This window comes from Sesamum indicum, linkage group LG2 (assembly GCF_026168435.1).
Source record: "Sesamum indicum cultivar Baizhima isolate 11 linkage group LG2, ASM2616843v1, whole genome shotgun sequence".
In the NCBI taxonomy this organism is placed as follows: Eukaryota; Viridiplantae; Streptophyta; class Magnoliopsida; order Lamiales; family Pedaliaceae; genus Sesamum; species Sesamum indicum.
This window is the reverse complement of record NC_142658.1, coordinates 19,490,100-19,516,812: the sequence shown is the minus strand read 5'-3', so window position 1 is coordinate 19,516,812 and position 26,713 is coordinate 19,490,100. Positions and strand designations below refer to the sequence as shown.

General features: G+C 34.5%; 2 protein-coding genes across 2 annotated transcripts; both read left to right on the top strand.

Annotated features, from left to right (window-relative positions):
- The first annotated feature begins 3,142 nt into the window (after positions 1 to 3,142).
- LOC105156229 (transmembrane protein (Protein of unknown function DUF2359, transmembrane)) lies at positions 3,143 to 8,508 on the top strand. The gene is made up of 10 exons (XM_011072303.3): positions 3,143 to 3,722; positions 3,804 to 3,941; positions 5,442 to 5,630; positions 6,350 to 6,487; positions 6,597 to 6,718; positions 6,818 to 6,950; positions 7,044 to 7,173; positions 7,257 to 7,336; positions 7,611 to 7,745; positions 7,921 to 8,508. The coding sequence occupies exons 1-10, from the start codon at positions 3,252 to 3,254 to the stop codon at positions 8,152 to 8,154; spliced, it is 1,770 nt and encodes a 589-aa protein (XP_011070605.1). The 5' UTR covers positions 3,143 to 3,251; the 3' UTR covers positions 8,155 to 8,508.
- A 7,086-nt stretch (positions 8,509 to 15,594) lies between these two features.
- Positions 15,595 to 24,236, top strand: LOC105156228 (putative clathrin assembly protein At2g01600). The gene is made up of 15 exons (XM_011072302.3): positions 15,595 to 15,882; positions 16,223 to 16,292; positions 16,826 to 16,923; positions 18,642 to 18,780; positions 18,933 to 19,060; positions 19,821 to 19,913; positions 20,060 to 20,110; positions 20,474 to 20,539; positions 20,636 to 20,701; positions 20,837 to 20,917; positions 21,011 to 21,091; positions 21,226 to 21,408; positions 21,526 to 21,601; positions 21,709 to 21,827; positions 23,561 to 24,236. The coding sequence occupies exons 1-15, from the start codon at positions 15,793 to 15,795 to the stop codon at positions 23,912 to 23,914; spliced, it is 1,695 nt and encodes a 564-aa protein (XP_011070604.1). The 5' UTR covers positions 15,595 to 15,792; the 3' UTR covers positions 23,915 to 24,236.
- The last annotated feature ends 2,477 nt before the right edge of the window (positions 24,237 to 26,713 follow it).

Genomic DNA, 26,713 nt, shown 5'->3' with positions numbered 1-26,713 from the left:
ACATAAAGTTGCATTTGGATTGAAAGTTTTGAAATTATGGATTTCAATTCTTTAATGTCAAATCCTTTGAATGTGTTTGGATAATTCTAAATTTAAAGGATTTAAAATACTTAATTTTAATTTTAAACTATGTTTTATTAAATATTTATGAATTTTAAATTCTTTTCAAATAGAGTTATTTAAATCCTTACTTCAAATTCAAATTCATAAATTTAAATGCACAATGAAGGAATTCATTTTATTGCGGACGATCATAGGCCTAAATACCTTGTCAGTAAATATTGCAAATTTTCGAGGTATCTAATGATTAAAAATTTTTATCATGAAATTTCAAAGCCCGAAATCTAGTCATCAAGTTCAACTTGTATTACTTTTCAGGTAAAGCACCAACTATGTCATCTATAGTTGCATCAAGTAACTACCATTGCATGACATTATATATGTGGATCCATGCTTCTCCCTATTATTCTTCTGATAAGACAAACAAGGATGTCACAAGTACAAAACCAAGGCAAACAACTCTATGATTAACTATAAAATAAAAAAAAAACAAAAACGAAAGACTCTATGATTATCATAGATTCCATCAACACCAAAACAACCACTAAGATTCCATCATCCAAATACACGAACAAGAAAACAACTTATTTTTGCTTCCTTGAATAAGTCCCACTTTTGGTATTATGGAAAAAAAAAGGTGATGGTCAATAAAATTAATTTCACGCTTTCACCCTCCACAATACGATCTCACTGTAGTTTAAGCACTTAAATGAAAGATCAAGGGCTTTGATTTTTAACCGACTCTATAAATATGTTATATGACCAATGTCACTGAACAAGTTCAAGCACAAATTTTTTGGTACAATTGTAAGTTGTCTTTCTCTACTTTTGCTAAAAAAAAAAAAACAAAAGATGAAAAAATATCCAAGGCTATTGAAAATACGATTTCTTGTAAGTAAGCCCCCCCCCCCCCCCCTTCTTTAAAAGCACACTTAAATTTATTATAAATACAATATGTTTGAAGTTAATTCGTGGATAATTAATTTAAAATAGATACGATTAAATTGTCGAAATCGAAATGTGAAGTTACAACAAGTATTATGACAATAGTCAGAATAACTCTCATGCCACAAAATATTTTTCACTCTGACATGTTTACAAATCGAATTATCCTAAATATTGGGTACAATTCAGCTTTGTGGCTTGTTTATTTTTAAGTGGGCAACCCGATTCGGACACCGAAGCCTAAACGACTATTGTTGCTGGATTGTAGTTTCACCCAATTTGGTGGGATTACAAATCCAGCCTAGTCCACCACATGTGATTATTTTTTCCTTGACTATTATGTCCAATCGAATGGAGAAGGTGTACAATTTTGACTTGGATTTGTGGAAATTTTTGTTTTATTTGGTAATGATTTCCCAAGAAAACAATTTTTATTAAAATATCAAGGTAAATTGGACTAATTTATCAACAACTAGTCATCAGTTTGGTCATCTTAAGATAAACAAAAATATATATCTATAATATCCCTATATAATATAAATTTTATCATATATTTATCTATCACGTATTAATTTCAATCTACAATATAAACATGCCCTGATGTATAGCAAATGTATATTAAATCCATCACCATTATGCAACTTGTTAATCATAAATATGCATAATATGTAGACGATAGTATTTCGCATTTATAGTAAGATAAATATGAACATGAATGTAAGATAAGATAAGGTTTGGCGCATATGTATTCATGATTAAATTATTATATATATTGTGATAATCAAATCTATAATAGTAATTTTTTCTCGTATTTTAAGTAGTTTACTTATTATATTAGCATATATAAATTGAAAATGTTGAATATGTCTTTTCCACCACTTATATTTTTACGCAATACGAAGATTGTAAGTCGGAGTCACATGAATGTGGATGCATGTTTATTTCTATAATTATTATGTCGTTTTTTATCTCATTCGAAAATATTCATTGATTTGAATTATTGATATAATAAAGCAGTTTTAGAATTTGAATGTACTTAGTGATACTTAATCGCATACCATTGTGTCAGAGTCCATTCATTGATAAGCCTAAATAGGAGAATGTGATATTTAGGACATGTCTTGGAGCTATGTGATATGAGTATTATTAGGGAGCACCACAAAAATATGAATCTTGATTTGTGTAGGTAGTTTCTTTAATTGGTATTTGGTAGTAGATAGATAGCCATAATCATCATCCTTCTCTTTCATTTAGTCACCCGCCACACCAGCTACGAATAGAGTAGTAAATATATAGGTGAGCTATTTATTGCTCTAATCTATTATTACTCTCTACGTATAAAAAACAAAGGGAGGTGGAGATGAATTTTTTATATACACACTAATAATTGAGTATGTAGGGGAAATACTAAAACTATACTTATACATATAATATGAATTATATAATAAACAAATTATATATAATTTTTAAAACATAAAATTTTGCTCCACTAATTGTTTTTTTAGGTGAAGTTGAGGCCATGTGACCTCTTGATCATGGGTTCGAGCCCCATCAAATGATTTTATTTGAAAAGAATTTAAAATTAAAATTGAAGGATTTGATATCATTTAAATTTAAAATTATCCAAATGCAACTAAATTCGGATAGAAAGATTTGAATTTCAAATTCTTAATAACAAATACTTTGAACTATGTTTTGATGAATACGAATGGATTTTAATTTTTTTTTTAAATGAAGTCATTTAAATTCTTATTCAAATACACATCCATCAATTTAAATACAATCAAAAAAATTTGAAGTTATCTATATTTAATAAAATATAATTTAAAATTAATATAGAAAAATCCAAATACAATCGTAGAGAATTTAAATTAGATAGTAAATCAAAAAATAAAATGGGAGCACTTTGAAGTTGGTAAGATATTATATTTTGTTTGTTTGTTAAAATCGCTATCAAAGAGTGATTCTTTTCCTCAAGGAAAAAAGAAAATGAAAAATCCCATTTGATGCCGGACTCGTTGTAAAGCACAAATGGGTCCGGGTCGCTCCACGTTTGGATTTTCGATCATGGCATCTTTGTAAATTCGTCCAGGACAGAGGTTAATTAGATTCACACGGATCCACCCTTATTATTTACTGGCTCCCCTCCGACCGAACCCCTTGCTATTCTCCGATCCGTTTTCCCCTCTGATTTCCCCTCTCCATAAGGAAAACAATTTCCATCGATTCTCATTATTCCTCCTGCAATGGAAGAAGATAAATCATTTTCCCTCGCCTCGGAGCCAATCAACCGCGCTGAGGATAACAACCACGGCTGGCAGAAGGTCACTTACGCCAAGAAACAGCGAAAAACTCAGAATAAGAAAGCGGCTTCCGATTCATCTAGGGCTTTACCTAACGGATCCGGAATTCTACCTGACAAAACCGGCGTTTTCAAGGGCTTGGAGAAGCACGCGGAGGAGCGCCGGCGTAAATTGGAGGCGCAGCGTGCCGCTGCGGTTTATGACGATGAGGATGAAATTCCGAGGAGATCGAAGATTAACCATGGAGGAGAAGAGGACGATGATGCCAGCAGCGATGCCGATGTTAAGAATAATGTGGCCGAGGTGAATAAGAAGGAGAAGCCAAAGAAGGCTAAGAAGCCTAAAGTCACTGTGGCAGAGGCTGCCGCGAAGATCGACGCTGATGATCTCGCCGCTTTTCTCTCTAGTGTTTCGGTAACTTTTGCTTTTCTCGGATCTGAGTTCGTTTATGTTGTTGGTGGAATTTAATAAATTTATGGATTTTTCTGGTGATAGGAATCCTATGAAGGGCAGCAAGATATACAGTTGATGAGGTTTGCGGATTATTTTGGGCGTGCATTTTCTGCAGTGAGTGCGTCGCAGTTTCCCTGGCTGAAGTTGTTCAGGGAGTCTCCCGTGGCAAAAATTGCCGATGTGAGTTGGTCAGGTTTTGTGTATTTATTTGTTTGTGGATCAACTGTGTTTGAAATTTTGGAGTATTCAGGCAGCTAGATGGTTTAAATAGTTGTAATTGCACACTGCATTATGTGGTATGTAATCTGGTATAAATAATCAAGTATCGCGGGAATTTGGAAAGCTGAAAATGTTTTATCATGCTCTAAGCATCACTCTTATGTTAAAATTGAAAATTTTCATTGTAAATTTTTAGCTGTTGCTAATTGGCTGAAGTAGATGGAGTTTCTGCATGGATGCTAGTAAATTTAGGAAGTTTGATTTGCTTTTAATAAATAAACAATATGTAACATTCATTTTATGATGTTAAGTGTTTCTTAGCTGGATTCTCGTTCGATGACCTTGGACTTTCTTGGGATGTGAGTGAAATCGGATGAAATTATTGATATATTTCTAGCCCTTCTTTATTGACTTCTGTTGTGAAAATGCAAATTATGTCCTGGATTGATTTCCAAAGTTTTCATGGATACTTTTCCTGTTCTGATTCTAATGCCTTAGTTTAGATTTTAGTTTTTATTTTTCTAATGTTACTTGGTTACTTCCATACATCATGTGAGGTTTTGCCTCATTTAATATGGTACAAGCAAAGTTTTTTCATACTATGTCAAATCCTGATTTTCTGAACCGTGTGGGCTATTTGATCTTAAAATTTCACCTTGATGTCCAGGTAATGACATACTATTAGTTACTAGTACTATAATAGGCTGGCATTCTTTTGCTTGCTCAGGCTATTGTTGTTTGATTATTTTATCTCTTGGTTTGAGGGCATGTGTGATCTTTGCTTGGCCAACTCTTCCTGTTTTCTTCAAGTTCTTTTTTATAAGACTTATTAGATGCTCCATTTACCATGAGTTTGCTTTATGTAAGGTGAGGGTGAGGCTTAGAATGAGAAGTGCGGTTACAAACCCATGAAATCTAATATTATGTGTTTGTGTTTCTCTTCTAATGCAGTTGTTCCATGATTATATTTACCAGCGTGGTGAACATGATGCTTTCTTTAAACACAAGAAATGTACATTAAAAAAGAGCTTCTTGGTAAAATCTAGATAAAAGAGGGAAAATTTTTCTAGTGCATGTTTACAACTTTCATTGCTGGGAAATAATAGAAGGAAAATTTTGATATTGGAACTATATCACAAAAGTCTTACTTTATGTGATGGACTAGAAGGCTATTTCCTGTTTGTTGGAAAAGACATTCATGATACCACCTTCTAATATTTTTTTAACGGACCAGGCCATGGCTTTGAAAATTTATTTGACACCCCTTCATTGCGATGGCCATTAACCAACCATCATTATCCGGGCTTACTGCCTTTTTTCTGGTACCAGATAGGCTTTTAAGATGCCATTGTACGTGTGCTTGATATGTTTTGAGTTTTTTGTTTAAGTTTCTGAATATTTTGAGGCTTTAGGGGACCTACTTAGACTCTGCTAATTGCCTTTTATTTTTCTTGCAAACAGGTCCCTGTATCTTCTATTTCTGAGTCTGTTTACAAGACCTCAGTTGACTGGATCAATCATCGGTCCTATGAGGCATTAGGGACCATCGTGGTCTGGTCGTTAGATGGCATTCTTGCTGACTTGGCTTCCCAACAGTTGGGGTCTAAGGGTTCAAAGAAAGGAGGGCAGCCAGCATCTTCAAAGTCACAGGTAGATATTCGTGATTCTGCTGTTTGCTCTCTTTCAGTTGCTGAATCCAATGATTCGACCTATTTAAAGAAGTTGCTTTTTCTTGGCTAACAGTAGACCTGTTAATTCGGTAAAACTGAACCGAACTGGACCGAAATTTCTGTTTATGCCACAACACTAACATAATTATACATTGCACAAATAGAAGACAGGAAGAAAACTTCTTAGTCCAATATATCAGAATCAAAGTTTTATGAAATTTGTCAGATGAGTTAAGAGTGTTGGGCTTGTGGTGCGTGTTATATCCGGCACCTAGTTAATTTGTTTAAAGTTTGAGCCTTCAAAAACTTCTCCGGCATTGTGTCGGATAAGTGATTTTCTGTTGGTTTCTCGGTATATGTTTGTCGATCTAATCATGGGAAGGATTTGAGGACTGTGATGCAGTTTGATTTCTTTCTAGGGGTTCCTCCCTAAGAGGTAAAGACTTGTTTCCTTGGAATTATTTCATATGGAGTATATTTTATTGCATTTTAGGATACAATTCATTGTCAGTCTGATGCCATTACACTGTACTCACTGCATTCTCTATATTACTTCTCTGTCATGGTCTTACCTCACTTGCTAATTTGCTCTGTTCTCCTTCCTACCTATGCGACCTACAAGGACTTATTGTTCATTTTTCAAGTGTTGTGTCTTGTCTGGTGCTCTGTTATCCATTTATTAATTTGTTGATTTTACAGGTTGCCATCTTTTTAGTTTTAGCAATGGTATTACGCCGGAAACCTGATGTATTAATTACTGTATTGCCAAAATTGAGTGAAAACGCAAAGTATCAAGGACAAGATAAGCTTCCAGTTATTGCATGGATGATACTTCAGGTCAGCAGTTGCATAATACTCCAGTTTATCATCAATTCTGTTGACCATGCCTTGATATTTTCTGCTGTAGCTTGAATATACCAAGCTCAAGCTGTGCCTTTTTGTGTAGGCATGTCAAGGGGATTTGGCTGTGGGGTTGTATTTATGGGCACATCATGTTTTACCCATACTTGGAGGAAAATCAGGGTCTAATCCGCAGACCAGGGACTTGGTTTTGCAGATAGTGGAAAGGTTTGAAGTCTTGGATTCCCTCTGGCATTTGCAATTCTTGATGATAATACTCTGCTTGATAATTATTGTGGTGATATAATCTACTTATCCGTCTATCAGAATTGTGGCTGCACCAAAAGCTCGTAGCATATTAGTAAGTAATGCTGTTAGGAAGGGCGAGCGCCTCATTCCTCCTGTGGCACTTGACCTGCTGTTACATGTAACATTTCCTGCTTCTTCTGCACGAGTTAAGGTACGAGTCATTCACATACTTCATCCATATGTACCCTTTTGGAGTATATTTTTCTTATGTACAAATTTTTAAGGGGTGAATCATGTATCATAGGCTACTGAAAGATTTGAGGTGATCTACCCCCTTCTGAAAGAGGTTGCTCTTGCTGGTTCTGCTGGAAGCAAAGCGATGAAGCAAGTGGCACTGCAGATACAGAGTTTTACCGTCAAAGCAGCTGGAGAAGGTAATGTTGAACTACTTTCTGTAAATTTCTTCAGAATTAGTTAAGGACCTTGAAGAGCGTTTGATATAAGTGGTGCTCTGCAGGGAACCCAGCTCTAGCTGCGGAAGCAACTAACATCTTCATATGGTGTTTGAGCCAGAATCCTGATTGCTACAAGCAGTGGGTAAGCTTTAGTTGATATTACACACTCTAATTTTAGTGATATCTCTTGAAAGATTGCAGCAATGGTGAATGCAATTTTTATTTTGGTTGGTCTTAGTTTGTCCAATGTCCATCTGTTTTTGCTTGTGAGAAGGTTTTACAGGGTCTTTTACCACATTTTAGGCCTTTTATTTTTATATCTATACAGCTCAGTTCTGTTTAAAATTAATTTTCCGGTTACGGAGTGTTCACTCTTTAAAACCAAGTTATCAATGATACTAAGCTTGATTTCGCAGGACAAGATTTATGTGGATAACATAGAGGCTAGTGTTGCCGCCTTGAGGAAGCTTGCTGAGGGTTGGAAGGAGCTTTCTTCAAAACAGTCTTCTCTTCAAGCACTTGGAGAAACTCTGAAGAGTTTCAGACAAAAGGTCGGCAGCATATTTATCTTCTGATTCATGTTGAGTTATTGGAAAATGAGCCTTTTCAACTGTGTTGAGGATTGTAATATCTTTGAACTCTGGCATGTATTTTAGAGATTGATTGTTATGCCATCATCTAATAAGCTGGAATTTGTCTTACTTTTTTTATGGCCTCGATTTACAGAATGAGGAAGCATTGAGTGGCGATGTGGACGTTCATAACCAAGCTATATTCAAGGATGCAGATAAATACTGTAAGGCACTATCAGGAAGGCTATCTAGTGGCCATGCTTGTGTGAAAGCTATGTTCTTTACTATTGCGGTGCTGGCTGTGGGAGCTGCTGTTGTGTCCCCCAACCTTGATGCATGGGATTGGAATAAGTTGTCAGTTTATTTCACCACCCATCAATCCTTCTGATCAGAGTTGTAGCCAAGACTCAAAGAGTTCGGAATATAGGTTTTTGGATCTCCTTCAACCCGGGCAAAACTAATCAAAGTTGCCCAAAATAAAGTGGCGGAAGAGCTAGTGTTCTTTGTGTAGTAGCAAGTCCTGGTGGGTTTACTAAAGTAGAATATTTGCAAGTTATCTGCGTGTAAAAGAGGGAAACTTGGTTTAATCATATGGAACTAATTTATTTACTTTATTTTTGTTATTTTTTTGGTCTAGTGTTAGAGCTCATCGTTGATGTAATTCTGCACTAACCTCTTTGGTTTGCAAAATTGAGCAGACAGAGATTTTGTTCTTTTGAATATACATGTTTACTTTTGGATAGAGATTTGTTCATTTGGTTGCATGTTTTTCTTCTTCTTTTGGGTTGGTGTAATTATTTGCTCCTGTTGAATATGCGTCTCAATCATCTGTGGCTTGCTTGTGGGATTTTTACTTTTGATATGGTCAAGATTTTGCTGCTGGGCCTATTTGGCCGATCTAAGTTTTATTCACAATGAGAATCAGATTTATTATGTAACCACGTTGAAATCATTGGTTCTACTGTTAGAGACTATTTCTATTTCCATTTTCTGTTTGTGCATCATTGATAGGCAGGACCTATCATCTGTGCACCTGCGGCGGGTACGCTGGGGAACAAATAGCCATTTTCCTCTCATTCGTTGGTCTTCTTTAATTTGGTCCGCAGGACCTATCTTCCCCATTTTCTTCAAGTTGCCGATGTTTGCTGCGTGGAGTTGATGAATGCAGGGATGTGGAGGAGAGTGAACCTGACATTACTTGCATCCGATAGTCCAGCAGCAGAGGCTTCAGGCTCTGAAGCATCAGCCCATCGCACACCTGTTATCGCACTAGAGAGTAACGATGCTCAGGATGAAGGTAGTTTGTTTTGTGACGGTAGCTCAGCTTGACGCTGAGTTCAAGAAATTTGGGCCCATTCTCTCTGCCAATTGCAACTCGGAAAATTTAGAGAAAACGGGTGCTTTGTACCAAAATTTGAAGACGACCAACTAATAAGAGGAAAAGGGCTGTTTCTCCCCCTCTCAACTTGCTGCACGATGCACGGCATGTGTTGAGCTTCGTCAACTCCAACAGCAAAGTAACGGAAAAATAGTAACAGTTTGACTAAAATTATAACATCAAATTGTTTGAGTAGCATAAACACGTTAATTATATTCGAGGACAAGAATCATAATTATCCCTTGATAGGCTGTAAAGAAAATGTTGTATTTGCTTGAAAGCTGTACAAGATAAAATATAGTATAGGTAGTCAATGGATTTAGATCTTATATCTGAATTTGTGAATTTAATTTTAAGATGTTGGGCTTGGAAGTAATTAAGAGATGTGGTGGAGAGTGAGAGTGAGACGCACCCTCTCTCCAAAATTGCAGTTGTGTTGTTGGTGGGTGGATCAGCCTCATCACTTGGTTTCAACTTTCTACAATAAAAAAGAATTGTTTTCACATTCGCGTGGGTGGTTTCGCTTTGTTGTTGGAAGTTCGAAATATAGGTGGTATCAGTTGTCCTAACAAAATTATTCTTTCCTTTTTTGTTTTAGAATTATATCATAAAAATTAATTATATATCGATTATTTCAAATCAAATAATAATAATAATAATAGTAGATGATATCATTATTTTATTATAATTTATTTTCATAATTATTTTATTTTATTCCAAATAATATTTATTTAGTATTTATATATTATTATGATCAGTTTCTTATTTAATTTAATCCGAAAAAAAATTGATAAGTTGTTTTACACTTGCTTTTTTCTTCTATAATAAATATATAACTATGCATAGGTTTTTATTCTTTTCGATATTGTAATTGATATCTCATATTTTTATAATATTGCTAACTATCACTAAAGAAAAATACATTTATTATGACAAAATAACTGTAACAAAGATATAAGTTGTGGACGAAGTACTAATATGATTGTTCAAGTGATTAACTATATACCAAAAACATCAAAAATCGTCAAAACTCAATTAGTCCCCGAAGTGTGGTTTTAATTATCGTTTAGTTGGGTTTGGGTGAGACTCTCTAAAAATCGCAAACATTGGGTTGGGTTGAAAAATTATCTAATTTGGTCCAACTAGCACCCCTACACTCCTCCATTGATGAAAACAAAAAAAATACGAGAAATTATTGTAACAGTAAACAATACATTCACGAAACTCGAATACAAAATATGGATTTGATAGCTTTCGCAGAGAGTATTGCTGCATCATCTTATGAAGTAGGCCACATTCCTAAATACTGCGAACAGTAAAAATGTTAGATTATAACGGGCTCTCTTGTTTTATATATAATTATAAATACCTCATTTTTATTTGAAAAATTACAAATACCCTACTAAAATTAATTATAGTACCCTAACAAATATCACCCTACAATAGGATGTCACAATAGGTAAATAATTTGTTAGAATATTTGTAATTTCAGAGAAGTATTTGAAAATTTTCAAACAATAATGAGATATTTATAATTATAAAAAATCTCAAAAAAATCAGTTTTAATTTAGGCTATATTTTAAGTCACTCTAAAGCACTAAAAACCTTTACAGTGATGAGCTATCCCTAGCTATATATCTCTTTGTTTTAGAGTGTGTTTTTGAGCTCAAAACCTCATTTTAGAGAGAAGCTGGAATAAACATTCCTGATATGTGTTGCTGAGCATATTGCTATGCTCACTTCTCGAATTTAAACTCAAAACTTGATGCTACACCTGCATTCGAATCAGAAAACTCCAAAATTCAATATTTTCTGGATTCATAAGATCAAGATTCAGAGTGCATATTTCAAGTATAATTAAACATCCCACATGCATATTTCAAGTAGTCACAATTCTGGTTAACATCAGAACCTGCATGTCCTGCTCTTAGATTATGGAAACACAAACAAGGTTGAAAGACAGACCATTATGCTAATAAGCCTGTATCGAATATGCTCGTTCCTCAAGTTCCGGAGGAAGTTCTTTCCGGACAAGATACCACTCGGTCACTTGCTCAAAATCTGATTTTGAGCACAACCAGTGGTACAAGACTTGTCGCCACTTATTGAAGAAAGCATCCATTAACCGCAGGTGTGATGAGTAGGAACAGAGGTCACCCATGTTCATACACCATAGAATTAATCAAGATTCTGATCAGCATGACTTATTTGTAAATCATGCATGACAACAAACAATTTTGGAATGATGGATCAAACATGGCTTGGGTGCCAAGCATGAAGAACACTAATTATCAGTCTATTACGTATGGTGGGATAGCAATTCTCTAACTTGTAGCGGTAACTATGGATGAATCCAAGAATGGACGACTAAACATGAATCCCAAGAATCCACAACAGCTTATATTTTGGCATAACTACGCTATCCAGTATGAGTTGCAAGGCAGGAGGAAGCAAAAGCTCTCCCAAGACTCCAAAAACCTAAGCATAGGGTCGGGGTTCCCATGCTTGCCAAGAGTTGGTACCACATATTCCCACGGTCGGGAGTATCACTTCCATAATCAACTGCATGTATGGAGAGGTTGCCATAGATAAATTCAACGAATCTTTGCCTTGCTATAATGTTTTCCACAGGACACGACCTCGACTCCGTGAGTTGGATTCTGAAGTGGGTTTCGCCCCTGAAATATTCTAATAAATTAAGAAATGTAGAAAATATATATATATGAGCATGCAATGTGTGATAAATTGCATAACGTGCTAAAATAGGTGACCGACAAACTAACAGTAGTCTATTGTAATATGTTTCATGAACAATTTTTTTGATAAAATATTAATAATTGAGAATTGCTTCCTCGGCCAAACTTCATCATATGCATTTAATACGTCTACCTCTTATGCATTTTGGTTGAAATCTTTAGATAGTAAGACATGGTAGTGTCATGATAGGTTAGGTTATATTTCCAAAGATAGATTAAAAGGTTGGTTCACACTAAGAATATAGAAATAAATGATTTAGATGATTTTTCAACTTGTCAATCTTGTTTTAGCGGGAAAATGACTAAAAAATCATTTGTAGGAGAAAGTAGCCTTGGCATGAATCTTTTAGATTTCATTCATAAAGATGTTTGTGGACCACTAAGTATTCTAGGTAGAAGCGGTTACTCTTACTTCATAATTTTTATCGATGACGATTCATGTTATGGTTATGTATACTTAATGAGGTACAAGTTTAAAACATTTGAAAAGTTCAGGAATTCTATTTTGAATACTAAAGTCTTTTTGACAGTCCGTCAACTAATTTGCCTTAACGTGTACGAAAGCCTGGTTGACGTGGGATATTTGTCCCCTTTATGTTTATGTATTCATTATTTATTTATTTGCTTTCGTTGCATACTGATGTCGCGGGCTTATACTAAATCTCTCAACTAGCATATCAATGAAGGTGATTCCGTCTTGGTGGTGTGGACTAATTTGGAGGGAGGACACATGTGATCTACCAGTCTTAGGTCATGTTTGGTCCAAATTAGTGGGTTGGCCAACTGGTCCAGTTATTTTTTAATAATGCATGACATTTAATTTTCATTTTATTCTTTTAGGCTGACTGTATTATTATGTTTTTAAAAACTTTTAAACTCTAAAAGTTTTATCTTTATTGTTTTACTTCTAATCTTTTAGTATATTAATTCATTAGTACTCTTTTTTTTTTAAATTTTATTTCAAGTTTTTTTTTGCTTGTTATTATTTAAATTTATTATCTTGTAAGCTTGTTAGTTAAATTATTATTTAAGTTGTGTCGTTTTAACTACTCTTTTTTGTAGTTATAAGTTTTTTATTTGATTTGATTTATTATTTATTTATTGCATAAAACAATCATGATTTAATTATTCAAAAAAATAAATCAATTTCATAAAAAATTAAAAAAAAAAACTCAATTGGGTCTAAATTCGGGCTTCAATCGGGCTCCTCCATGTATCGGCCTTGAGTTTAAAAATGAACCCAATTAGAGTCCATCTAAAACTCCAGGGTCACTCGAAAATGAATCATGAATAGTATTGGGTTAGCCTTGAGCCGAGCTGTCGATGTCGATCTCAAGCCAACCCAGCCCATTGTACACCTTGATATCATTACATTATAAATATTAATTATCAATATTTAAATGATTAATTAACAAATATTATAAAACACATAGATGAAAACCTAAAAATGGAAGGAATCTGAATCCAAAAACCCTGTAGTCATAGGTCACAATTTTGCCACTTAATTAAGACCTTATTATCAGAAAAATTGATTCCCTAAAAACACATAGAATTAAATTAAATGAAATTAACACAATAAATCAAAAGCAAAATACTTATGAATGAATTGGTTGGATGCTTTTCTTCTAAATCAAAAAAAAAAAAAAAAAAACCATTCTTGAAAATTATCAATAGGTTAAAATTGAAAAAAGTGGTTATGCTAAAGTTGTAAATGACACTCTGGAAAAAATACTTAATTAATATTAATCACCTTTTTATTTCTTTGTCAAAGTAAATTCCTTTCTTTTGAACCGGGTTTATTTTGTCCAATTAAATAGAAACCCTAGTGCACGTGATCCAAAATTCTACATTACTCTTATTTTTTTTAGGTGCAAAAAATTACACCACCACTGGAAATAGTATGTCTAAATTAATAGTACAAAATTGTATTTACCCCTCTTTTGTGCATGTGGTGTGCAAATTGGAGTTAATATATGAAGCCCACTTGCAAATAATAATAGAAATACATAAACTTAAGTGTTGATTAATAATAATAATAATAATTAAATTAAATATTTAGGTAATAATTTTAATATGCAACTATTCATTCAGCATCATATATAAGATATTTTTGGGGTGTTCAAAAACCACAATAATTTAGCTACATTTCGTCATTTTTTGGAGGGTAATAATGACGACGAATTATAATTAGAAAAAACAAGCTATTTTTATTTATTTTAAATAAATTATACATTTTTAGCGTTCAAAATGAGACATTTTTCAAATTTTAATGCATGAGAAGCCGAACTCATAATTCTTTTTTTTAACTCGCAAACAATTTGAAAACAAAATTTTAAATGATTCTTGATGTGATTGTAACGAATGCGTTTTGATATTATTTCATTAGTACCTAAAAAATAAGTGGATCGATCTATAAATTGGCTATCTAAAATATTGTTGACGTAACATTATCATTTTTTCTAATAAATAATTTTAAAAATAATATATTGTTTGATAAATGTAAAATTAATATTGCACAATAAGTTAACGGGACTTAGCTTAGCTGGTAAAGTTGGAGTTTGGATCTCACAAATGCGTGTGCATTAGTCTACTTTAACAATAATTGTTGATATACTGTAATACTAGTTGTTAATTAATTCTATATATTTGGTTATTGATAATTTACGAATATTAATTATTAATGATTCAAATTTACGATTAAATTAGAAAAACATCCACTCATAAATGCGTCAATTTGCTTATTAAAAGCGTGGGTATTATTATTACGGCTAACATTAAATTCGTCTTATTAACATAAATAAATTTTGGCACAATTAATTAAATAGTGAATTTTCAAAAGTATCTTTGAAGTAGAATAATATAGTCAATAATACTTGTACCAACTATATTTTGTTTGAGGGGTGGGATAGAGGTCTTATGATCAACAGATTATAAGTTTGAGGCACATGGATATAAAGATTTATTTTATATGTTATTTTTTTGTTTGTCTTAAATTGTTGACTGATTTAAGAAATAGGGATAATTATACTTCCGTTTCTTTAAAATTATATCTAGTACTCATGAGATTTGCTTACGTCTAATAAATAAGTCTATCAATTAGTCAAAATCCATCAAATTTGCCGGCATTGACAAAAAAACTGAATAAAAATTAATATTTACCTCGATTGAGTTATTACTGACTTATTGCAGGTTTTTTTTTATTAAACTTCCCTTATAACCTCCTCCCATGCATTAATGCGCGATGATGTATGAGAAGTATTTTGGTTATAAAAATATTTATTTGACCTGTAATAAATCGATAATAAGTCAATCGAATGTAAATATAGATTTTTTTTCCATTGTTTGTTGATATTAGCAAATTCGATGAATTTTGGCTAACAGAAAGACTTATTTATTAGACGAAAGCAAATCTCAGGGTGTTAAATGTAATTTCTCAAACCACAACAGTCTAAGGATAATTACACAAAATCTCAAGAGAGTAAAGTATAATTATTCCTTAAAAATATTAATATATTGTGTACTAAATATTGTAATAAGATATGGATTGATCTAGAAATAGTGAGGTATTTTTAGCAATAATATAGATATTAATAATAATATATTAATATAAATAAAGAAAAAGGGAATCATGTGATGATGAGATGTGATGATGATGATGGAGTGCCAGTCTGCCACAGTGAGGTGAAGGGGGGGCCGCCAAACGCCACCCAACTGACCCAAACGCATCCACTAAAGAAAAACAAAATCGGGGAAAAGAATAAAATAAAATACAGATACAGGGATTAGCGATACACAATCGATTTCTATAGTCTCTCTCCGGGAACAGCAAGAGAGAGAGAGAGAGAGAGAGAGAGAGAGAGAGAGCGAGAGAACTGGGGCGATCTGAAGGGAAATGGGGACGCTTCAGACATGGAGAAAAGCGTACGGTGCTCTCAAAGACCACACTAGAGTCGGCCTTGCCCATGTCAATTCCGATTTCAAGGTCTTTTTTTCCTTTGTTTTCTTTCTCTTGTATTTTTTCTGTCTTTATCGGACCATCGGGTTATGTATTTTCGGGTGGGGTTTTGGGATTGGGGTTATATGTGATTATGTGTCAAAAGTAGTGGAAATCAAGGAAATAGTGCGAAAGTATGAAGATCCGGTTATGGGTTTTTCTGATTTCGTGTTCTATGTTTATGTTTCTTTCTCTGGATGTGTGGTTTGTGTTTGATTACTGAAAATAGAGTGGTGATCAAGAAAACAATGTATAATTGAATGATTTTGTTTATTTGGGTTTTTCATTTCTTTTATTTTTCATTCTTGTTGTGGGTGGCTAAAAATAGGATGTGGATGTGGCAATCGTTAAGGCTACGAATCATGTGGAGTGCCCACCCAAAGAGAGACATCTCAGAAGTGAGTTTTCCTTTTTCTCAATTCTGTCAGTTGGTCATGGTTAGATCCATTAATTTATGGTGTTTACGATCTTCAGTTTTCTGTATATATGGAGGATAGTTGGTCTAATTGGGTTTCTTATTGTTGAGAAAGTATGACTGTCGAGACACTGTTTTTTTTTTTTTAATTTCTAGTGGTGGAGAGTGTGAATTCTGGTTTTGCTTTGAAGGTTGTGCTACTATGAATGAGGTCTTTGTTTTGGTTCAGGGGGATTTCTGAAATTTGTCGTCAGATGTCTTTCCATTGGAGAATATGTGAACTTTTCACTTCCATTTTTCAATTTACAGAAAGCACTTGAATATTGGGGGTTGGGTTTTTATATTTAGTACAACGTTTTTTTCTGAGATGAATTCCAACATGCTGAAAAATGAGGATTTGGATTCTGGGTTTCTCTTGTAAGGGGGAAAACAACTTCATTTTAATCTCAGTTCTCATTTGGTGAAAAAATGAGCGCAATTGCGATTATGTTACTAGTGGTTGGATGCCTTGTGCAGAAATTTTGGTTGCGACATCAGCAATGCGGCCTCGGGCTGATGTTGCATACTGCATACATGCACTTGCAAGACGATTGGCAAAGACACATAATTGGACGGTATGGATCTAGATCTATGTGGCTTAAACTGAATGCTGTTTATATGTATTTCTTGCTTTTTTCTTGGATTAGTTCATTTCTGATTTTGATATTAATCTTGCTAAGGACTTCATTTGAGTTTAGCCCCCCCCCCCCCCCCAGCGCGGTGTGTGATATTTTGGAGCATTTAGTTGCATCCACGTTCTTATGCTGTTCGCAAATTCCATCTTCCAAACCTTGTAGACTATCAGACATTTATAGATAGCATGTATTATCATTTTCCATGTGGTTTTGAATTCCGGGCGGCGGGCGAATTTACCATTTGTTCAATGGATGTCATGAGGCCGAAATGCTTATTTTGTCGGAGAGGTTATTAGGTGAATATGCATAGGGTGAAATTACTGCAATTTTCTCGTAGGAAGCTGAAAAGCAACAAGGTGATTTTAACAAAATTTTGTCAGATTGTTAGTAATCATGACAAGCGTATTTATCCAGGTCATTTTAGCTTCTTATTGGAAAATATTTGAAATATTGTTTGGCTACTTTTTGGTACAACATTGGTTTATAATTTAGTATGATAAGTCCTTGGGATGCCTACACTAGGAGGATGAATGTTTGGTGGCCAATAGTCTCTGCTATCGCACTCTTCTCAAGTTGCATAGACTGGGAAGCTTATTTTTATAACACTCTTCTCAAGTTGCTTAGATTGGAGCCTTATTATTTTTTCGACAATCCACTATAAATGTGATCTTATTTTGTTTCATACGATCTCACTTAAATTGTTTCCAATTTTGGAATTGGCTTGGTGGTGATGGATTGTGATGGTGATGTAATTTTAGTTCTTGAAACACCTCTCTTTTTTCATGGAGTACTGCTATGAGATCATGGAAGGGTCTGTATTGAATTCCAATTTATTTGTTGAAAAGAGTGAAGGTTAGTTTTGGTTAGTGATGCAAAACATACTTTCCTGTTTTGAATTTACAGAAAATGTGCAGAAGCCCGGTTTGCCACCTTTCTATTTTCATTTTCAACTCCTGAAAGTATCATCATGAAACTAATTCCATGATCTCTTACGTCACTTAGCAGAGATGTTGTTTTGTGTATTTGTCAATAAAACACATTTCGTTTCTTTTCCTTTGTTCCCCTTTCTCGCCTCACTAAAATCGGAATCAAGCCAACAGTGGCACTTACTTGATCTTAGCTTCTATTTCATTCGTGAAATTGTCGATAGGTTGTATCTTTAATTTGCTCTGTTATGCAGCGCAGCATGTACATTTTGATGCGTTCTATCTTTTAGTTTATCAGTTTCTCCATTTTTTCTTGGGATTTGGACAATATGGCAAGTGCAAAATGAAAGCATATGCCTCAAGTCATTGACTCATTGCTTAACGTGATGAATTTTGTGCATAATTATGGATCAGTAGATGGAGGATGAGTTGGTGGATTAAGGTTTTGAGTGAGTCTGCAGTTTCTATATGGTTATGCGCCCCTATCTGTTGGCAATCAGAAATTGAATTTGCAGAATTTGGAATTACTGCAGAAACCATACCCTTTGTCTGAAATATATGGAATTTTTTTCAAGTTTTCTGTTTGACTTGATCTTTCTGCAATGCTTTTTATCTCAAATGATGGTTTTGACCTTTTACTTCCTCATCAAAACCTTGAAGTTTAATTCTAGGTTTCACCACTTTAATTTCTAAAATGTGTCTCTTTGGGGTTTTCCTTGATTTTTTCAACAGGTTGCATTGAAAACTCTAATAGTTATCCATAGAGCTTTGAGAGAAGGTGATCCTACGTTTAGGGAGGAACTGTTGAACTTCCAGCAGAGGGGACGCGTGCTCCAAATGTCGAATTTCAAGGACGATTCTAGCCCTATTGGCAAGTGGCTATTTTTTGTGTATTTTTATGTTTTTGCCTTTAAAATTCCTCCCGCCTCCCGTGTAGAACAACTTTACTTCATTACGCAGTAAAGAGTAAAACCAACAAATAATAGTCAGAATTAGATAATGCATTTTACTCTCTTTCTCCAGCTTGGGATTGCTCTGCCTGGGTCCGAACATATGCACTCTTCTTGGAAGAACGACTGGAATGCTTTAGGATACTTAAGTATGATATTGAAGCCGAGCGTCTTCCTAGACCTGCACAAGGCCAAGACAAGGTCTGTTTAAGTTTTATAAGTAGTATGTGTTTGATTGACTTATCCTTCTCAGTTAATTTATGGACGTACATTTTAATACTCCTTGAAAGTTGCTCCATTTTCTTTCATGCGATGTTTGAAAATAAGACTGTTGCTAATTTTATCCTCCTGACCCCCTTTTAACTTGAAACAGTTTGTGACTCCACCAACTCGTAACCACTATTTTAAAGGGCAAAAGTTTAAGGATATCCAAACTTGTCATGTTTTTAACTCTTATCCAAAACTTCCCCGAGTCATTATAGGCCAATAACACTAAGGGACTATTATATGAAAGTACATGTTCGGTAACAGCTAATAGTGCGTTACTAAATTTGTTGACTTTTGATATATCTGTAAAGACCTATGTGTCTGTTAGAATACTAACTGAGGAACATGTCTGTAACTTGCAACAAGTCTGTAGCTGATTGTTATAGACGATCCGTAGAAAGTTTTTCTCACTTGGAAGCATTGATGAAGTTTGAGTAGTTCTTCTTGTGAACCTAAAGCTGGGCTTGAGTTTTCCTGCTTCACATGGATGGCCGGATGTTTTAGTTGTCTGGTGTCTGTTCACTAAGCATGCGTTCCATCATGAGAAAAACTTTGATTAGGCGCAGATGTTAAGAAACTTGTGTTAAGCCCAAATCATTCTCTTACATCCATAGCGGAACCGTTATTGATGTTATTTCCTAGTCCCTGACATATAGGGTTGAGAGGCATTTCTTGTTTTTTATTTTGTTCTCAGGGTTACAGTAGAACTAGAGACTTGGACAGTGAAGAACTTTTAGATCAGTTGCCCGCATTGCAGCAGTTGCTATATCGTCTTATTGGATGTCGGGTACTCTCCGGATCTCTATGACTATCGTTCTTTGGTCATAACTATTTTGCAGGTTTTATCTATTTCACCATGTGGTACTTTCTGAATTTCTAACTTACTTGTTCATATGAGAAAACCACGTTTAACTAACCTTTACTGATTTACAGCCCGAAGGAGCTGCTGTGGGCAATTATGTAATTCAGTATGCTCTAGCATTGGTACGTAATGTACATTCTCTCTATTCAACCCCGATTCACCAAATGCATAAGCATGGAGGTGGTTGAGTTGAAATCTATTAGTCTTTATGAGTGAAGAGAAGTAGGTACGCTGAATACAAAAGTGAATTTCCTGGTGGAGGATGGGAGAGGACTGGGTGGGGAATGGGGGTGGGAGGGGCTGCAAGGTCTGAGTTGTATAAATGTAGGTACCTGTTAACAGTATTGGGGAAGGCACTTTTCACTTGGTGTTGAGAGAAAGTAAAAAGAGTGTTTTATTTTTCTTAAAACTTTTATTTCAGTTTCACTATTTCATAACTGTCTAATCTAAGTATGACTAACTTCTCCAATATTTGTGATTATCAGGTGCTGAAAGAGAGCTTCAAAATATACTGTGCAATAAATGATGGAATCATCAATCTTGTTGACAAGGTGAATGAGATATATTTTCAGGTGTCCAATATTTTTTACTTCCATTTTTTGTGTTTGCTTAATAGAAAATTGGCCTCTCCTGATTTTACATTTCAGTTTTTTGAGATGCCAAGACATGAAGCCATTAAAGCCCTCGATATCTATAAAAGAGCTGGCCAGCAGGTAGAGTCTTGCTCTGCCGAACATAATTTTCCCCTTTAGCATTATTTGTTCTAAACAGTACTTTTTAAGTAAAAATTGTGATGGACCTCAAGTTGCTTTCCGCGTGTCATTATAATGGTAATGCTCTTATTGCAGGCAAATAGTCTTTCTGATTTCTATGAAGTATGCAAAGGACTTGAACTTGCTAGAAATTTCCAGTTCCCTGTGTTGAGAGAGGTAACAAGAGGATTTGGCGCTTCATGTCTTAATAAATTTGAGATTTCCAGACGACATGCTGATTCATTTTTTCTTTGTTCTATGGTTTGATAGCCTCCACAGTCCTTTCTAGTGACCATGGAAGAGTATATAAGAGAAGCACCAAGGATGGTTTCTGTTCCAAGTGTGGCCTTGGTAAGTATTTCCATCCAAGCGCAACCATTATTTGGCAACATGTTCTAGTGTGTACATAATAATCATATAATTTTCTGCTGTTTGCTTCTGATAAACTTTCTCATTAAGAATATAATACATTTCGAATATATCAGGAATACCCAGAAAGGCTGATGCTGACCTATAAGGAAGAGGATGTTCCTCCACCTTCTGAAGAGACAAAAATCGTGTCCGAGGAACCCAGTCCACCACAATCCGATGAAGTTGCCATCTCAACTGCTGAGACAGCTCCTCCTGTTCCCCCTCCTCCAACCAACTTGGACACGGATGATCTGCTGGTGGGTTTATTAATAGTTGATATTCTTCTATACTAAATCATATTTCTGATTGGAGTTTCTGCTTTGTGCATTTTTCTGTTGAACTTATTCATACTTTATATGGATAAATTCTTACAGGGTTTGAATGTGACTACACAAGATGCATCTGCCATTGAGGAAACAAATGCGTTGGCTTTAGCCATAGTTCCATCTGGTCAGTATTCCTGTGTACTCCTCTCATTAAATAATGTGTTTTTTAACAGACTTCTCACTTGCATTATGTTTTAAAGGGAAATATGATATATCAAATGCATGCTGCAGGCACTACACCATTTGACTCTGATGCTCCCCAAGTGAAAGATTTCGACCCCACTGGGTGGGAACTTGCCCTGGTTACTACGCCCAGTACCAATTTATCATCAGTGCAGGAAAGACAATTGGTATGTCTTTGTGTTACTTATAGTTTTGAAAATTGTTTGGATCACTCCATGCTACTTGCATGAATAAAAGTTATTCTCTACCAAACTGTGATATCACTGTGAAGAGTGCACACTTGAGCATCTCCCAAACTGAAGTTTTGGCTGATCATGGCATATCACTTGTAAAATCAGTTTCATCTGTGCATGCTGGAAAGTAGTTGAACTGCACTATGAATGCATTAGAAATAGGTAAGCAGTTTGGAGGTGCCTAATTGAAGTCTCTGTGGGGGGGGGGGGGGGGTGAATATGGAGAGGAGGGAGTTCACCTCGTCTTAGGAAGAGATTATTCAGAATGGAGGGTTAGAACCAACCATAGTTATAAAAGGCGCGCCATTTTATAAATGGCGTTGGGCTTTCTTCTGGCGCAGCTATGATGTGTACCAGAGCGCCTTTTCCTGTGGTGACCTTGCGCACCAGGTCGAAACCCAGCCTTTTTAAGGCTGAGCGGAAAAAGATTGGGCTTCGCACAAGTAATATTGAAGACTGTGCTTGTTGAAGTGCAGCCTTTAACCTATTCTTTTTAAAGAAATAAAAAAAGATGTTGATTGCTACAAATGTAACGGCGATGGATATAATGATGATGGACAAGAAATGGAACCAGAGTGTAGAAATTTCATTCTTGTTTGTTTTATAACGATTAAGCAGGATTTGTTTAATGGTCTTTGAACTTCTTATTTCTCGTAAGACTAGTTGGTTTTACATATTAATTTTATGGCATAATGGTGAATAAAATATCTAGTCTTTATACATAATTGCTTTTGTAATTGATGTATGAGTATATAATTTATTTATGCAAATATGGGCCGTGCTTTGCGCCATGTGCCTTTAACAACTATAGAACCAACTTAGTAGAAGATTTGCTAGGAATTTGCAATGTGTATAATGTATTTGTAGTGCATAATTACTTGTAGACCTCTGAGTTTTGGTCCTATTGCAAATGGACCCGCAGTTTTGAAAAATTACATGTATAATTGCTATCAGCAAATTCTGGCAAAAAAGTAACTGGAATTTGCAAATTGTCCATTTCACCTCTCCATAAAAGGGGAGAATAAAAAAAAGAAGCAAAGTGAGATTAACCAAAAGAGATGTAAACTGTGTGTTTTACCCATAAATTGAAATGCTAAAGATTTTCTATTCCAGCAGTCTAGTTCTTGAAGCAAGCTCGAAATCTTTGAACCATCCATGTTTGAATTCCTGTGCTCCCAGGTACATTTTTTCAAGTTAAAAATGATTAACCAAATTTACGCTACTATATCATTTAGTCTTTAGACGATGCACTTTTGTTCACATCGTGGCTTAAACAATGCAATTAAGCTATTGAAGCTATATAATTGTCTCCATCCTATTAACTTGCCCTAGCATTTAGCTAATTTATAAAAGAAACTAGTTGGACTTGGGTCCAAAGAGTTATAAGGCCATACAGTATTGATGGTTGAAATAACAGAAGGATGGGGGATTTATCTTATGACCGTGCAAAATTTCTTCTGATATTTCCTAGTGAAAAGTGATTCCATTCTTTAAGCTATTATTGCACTGCCATGTTAAAGACTATTGATGTGCACTGTGTCATTCTTCAGCAAGCATCCTTATTGTCTTCATGATTTGTTGGTTGCACATGTCTGGTCTGGTTTGCAAATGAGCCCCTTAATGTAGAGATGTGACAATTTTTTCCTTTTGGACTATTTAAATTGCAGGCGGGTGGGCTGGATTCACTTACTCTGAACAGTTTATATGACGAAGGCGCATATAGAGCATCCCAACAGCCAGTATATGGAGCACCTGCCCCAAATCCATTTGAAGTCAGCGACCCGTTTGCTATTTCTAACAACGTTCCTCCTCCTCCTACCGTTCAAATGGCTGCAATGACACAACCACAAAACAACCCATTTGCTCCGTTTCAGCCTGCTTATCCACCACCCCAGCAGCAGCAACATTTACTGATGAGCCCACAAAATCCTTTTGGTGATGCTGGGTTTGGAGCATTCCCTGCTGCCCCTGCTGCTCACCCGCAAACTACCAATCCGTTCGGGAGCACCAGCCTTCTATAATGAAGATGCACATATACAGATATGTAATTTACTCGGCCGTAGTTGATTTTGGTGTATTCGATACGAGTGCCAGTGTGAAGTGTAGTCCATCCACAAAGGGAGTTGGTTTTTTGAGCTCTGAGTGATACCTTTGTCTTGAGTGGAGTTGTATAGCTATTCATCAGTGCTAAGAAAATGTAATACTTGTTGATATGATGCTTCTTCATTAACGTTTCCTGTTATCACTATTTCTTAAAGCCAGATTTATAAGTAAAAAATATGTATATTAGGATTAAGAAGACATTTACAGAAATTCATGAGTGGATATGTCTTAATTCTTTTAGGTTTATGTGCGGATACTTGTTGATATGTTACTTGTTGATTTCTATATTTCTTGTCCAAAATTATCAGAGTACATTTTGCGTAGTAGTAGATATGTTTTGGACCCATCCAGCTAGGATTGAAGAATAACTCAAATTGTCAGATATGTGACTCAAATTTGATTGATAAAAGTTTGTGTGAGTTTAAATCTTTCAGCTCAACAAAACAAATAAATAATGCAACATGCTGAAGTATATCAAACTACTTGAGGTCATATTGTGTTTGATTAAATTAGAGTTTGTTCAACCTCAATTTGATCAATAATCAAATTAAGCTCAAATATAAATCTTTTAAGTTTGATAATAATCTAAATAAATTTGAATGATAATATATCAAGTTCAAATATAATTTTTCAAGTTCGAAAGTAATTCAAACAAATTTGAATAATAATAATATATTCTTCTCGACTCGTTTATTCTGCATCTCGACTCCTTACATTTAAGTTCAAAATGTACTCAAATACGTCGGTGGCAGGTGGTGTGATCTTGAATAGTTAATCAGCATGTGGTGTGATCTTGAATAGTTAATCAGCACAACATTTATGCGGGCAGACCGCAAAATATTTACACAAAAAAGTCCATCCCTACCATCGGCGGCGGTGGGGGGCGGCGCCACCACCATTGATTTTCATATATTATATCCATTTAAACCTATATATACTAAAAGAAATACCAGTTTTCAGGCCCGCTCCCTTAGTCCCACCCCGCCGGCGCCTACCACCAAAGTCCAAAAATGCGCCACCGCCGCACTTTGCACGGTGGTCCAGTTTGAAACAGTGGAAGCCGACCCATCACTTCTTCACATTATATATATATATGTAACATATGATATTATGTCACGCTTCCATTTCAATAATCATTATTCATCAAACAACCAATTCATACTCAATTCCCCCTTCCTCTTTTCATATTCAAATCATGTGAAATCATTTAAATCGAGGAGTACGCCACTGTTCAATCTTATTTGAATTGTCATCGAATTTAAAAGATTTTGTTTGAATCAAATATTAGTCGAGTTTGAGTAATTTAATATTTTAAGTATATTTTTATTATTTTGTTCTGATCAAACTACGCTCAAAAAATTTATCAAATAAAAGATTTTTTTCGAGTTTTATTTATTAATCTTAATAAATTAAATTCAAATGAATTTCTATCACTCGATTTTAATCAGAAACTGAATAATTTGATTTATTTTTCAATACAAACTAATATGATGGTCAATGGATGGAAGAGTTGTTCATGTCTAAAACTAAAATCTCAAGAAAAAGTCATAGTAAAAATACGAAACTTCAAAAAAATTGATGCAAAAATCGATAGGAACGGAACGGCGGAGTTGACTTGAGGACAGTTGAAGGTCCATCCAGCAGCGTTGCCCAATGGCCTGTCCCTAGCGACAATGACATGACCTTTGCCCTTTTCTTGCATAACAACCCCATTCCAAGGTTTCAATCTACATTCCCGTAATTAGCCACTATCATTTTTATAAATAAGTTTGAGGTTATGGGTTCGAATTTCATTAAATGAATGAGTATTTTTTTGATATAATGTGAGTTGATTGTAATACGTATTTGTCTTATTTAGGGGTCTGTTTGGCTAAACTTGTTTAAAAGATCTTATAAGCTTCTACACCTTATAAAATAATTTTTAGAGTTTATAAGATGCTAGATTTTATTCTAAAAATATTGGATAAAGTACAATTATAAAGCTTCTAAAATATTAGTAATGATAAATTTGTAATTCATTTGAAGGAATTTATTAAGGTTTTAGAAATAATCCAACAATTTTTGTACTTTTTTAACGAGCTCTGTGATTGTTTATATTTGCTCAATCACATGACAAATGTATTATATTTGCTCTGTGTTTATTTGATTCAACCAAATTTAATTAACCAATTTTTCAAAATGAAAAAAAAGAAATACAAATTACAGATATCAACAAACTTACTATTCCCTTGGTTCATCTTATTATTAAAAAAAAAAAAAATCATTTTTTGACATCCCTTAGCGTTTCACTGATAAATCACATAATATTATATTAATTATACACTAAAAGAAATGTTAAAATCAACTTTATGCTGACTTTTTTTTTAATAATAATAACGGCAAATAAATTATAAGAACTCATTTCATTATATTGAGCAATACTTCTATTCAATCAATATATTAATATAACTAACAATGACAAATAAATTACAAGAACTCATGTAAAAGCGAAATAAATAGTCAATAGGTTAAGACATCATTGATAACTTTATGCACACCTAATAGCACGAAAAAATTAGGGGGGGGGGGGGAGGGGAATAGAGCCTCAAATACGTTCATTCTATCAGTTGTTAAACGGATGTTTGGTGGAGCTTATAAGCTCCTCAAAACATATTATAAGATGATTGAAAGTTTATAAGCTTTTGAAAATTGTTTGACAGATTTTTTTTTTGAAAAAC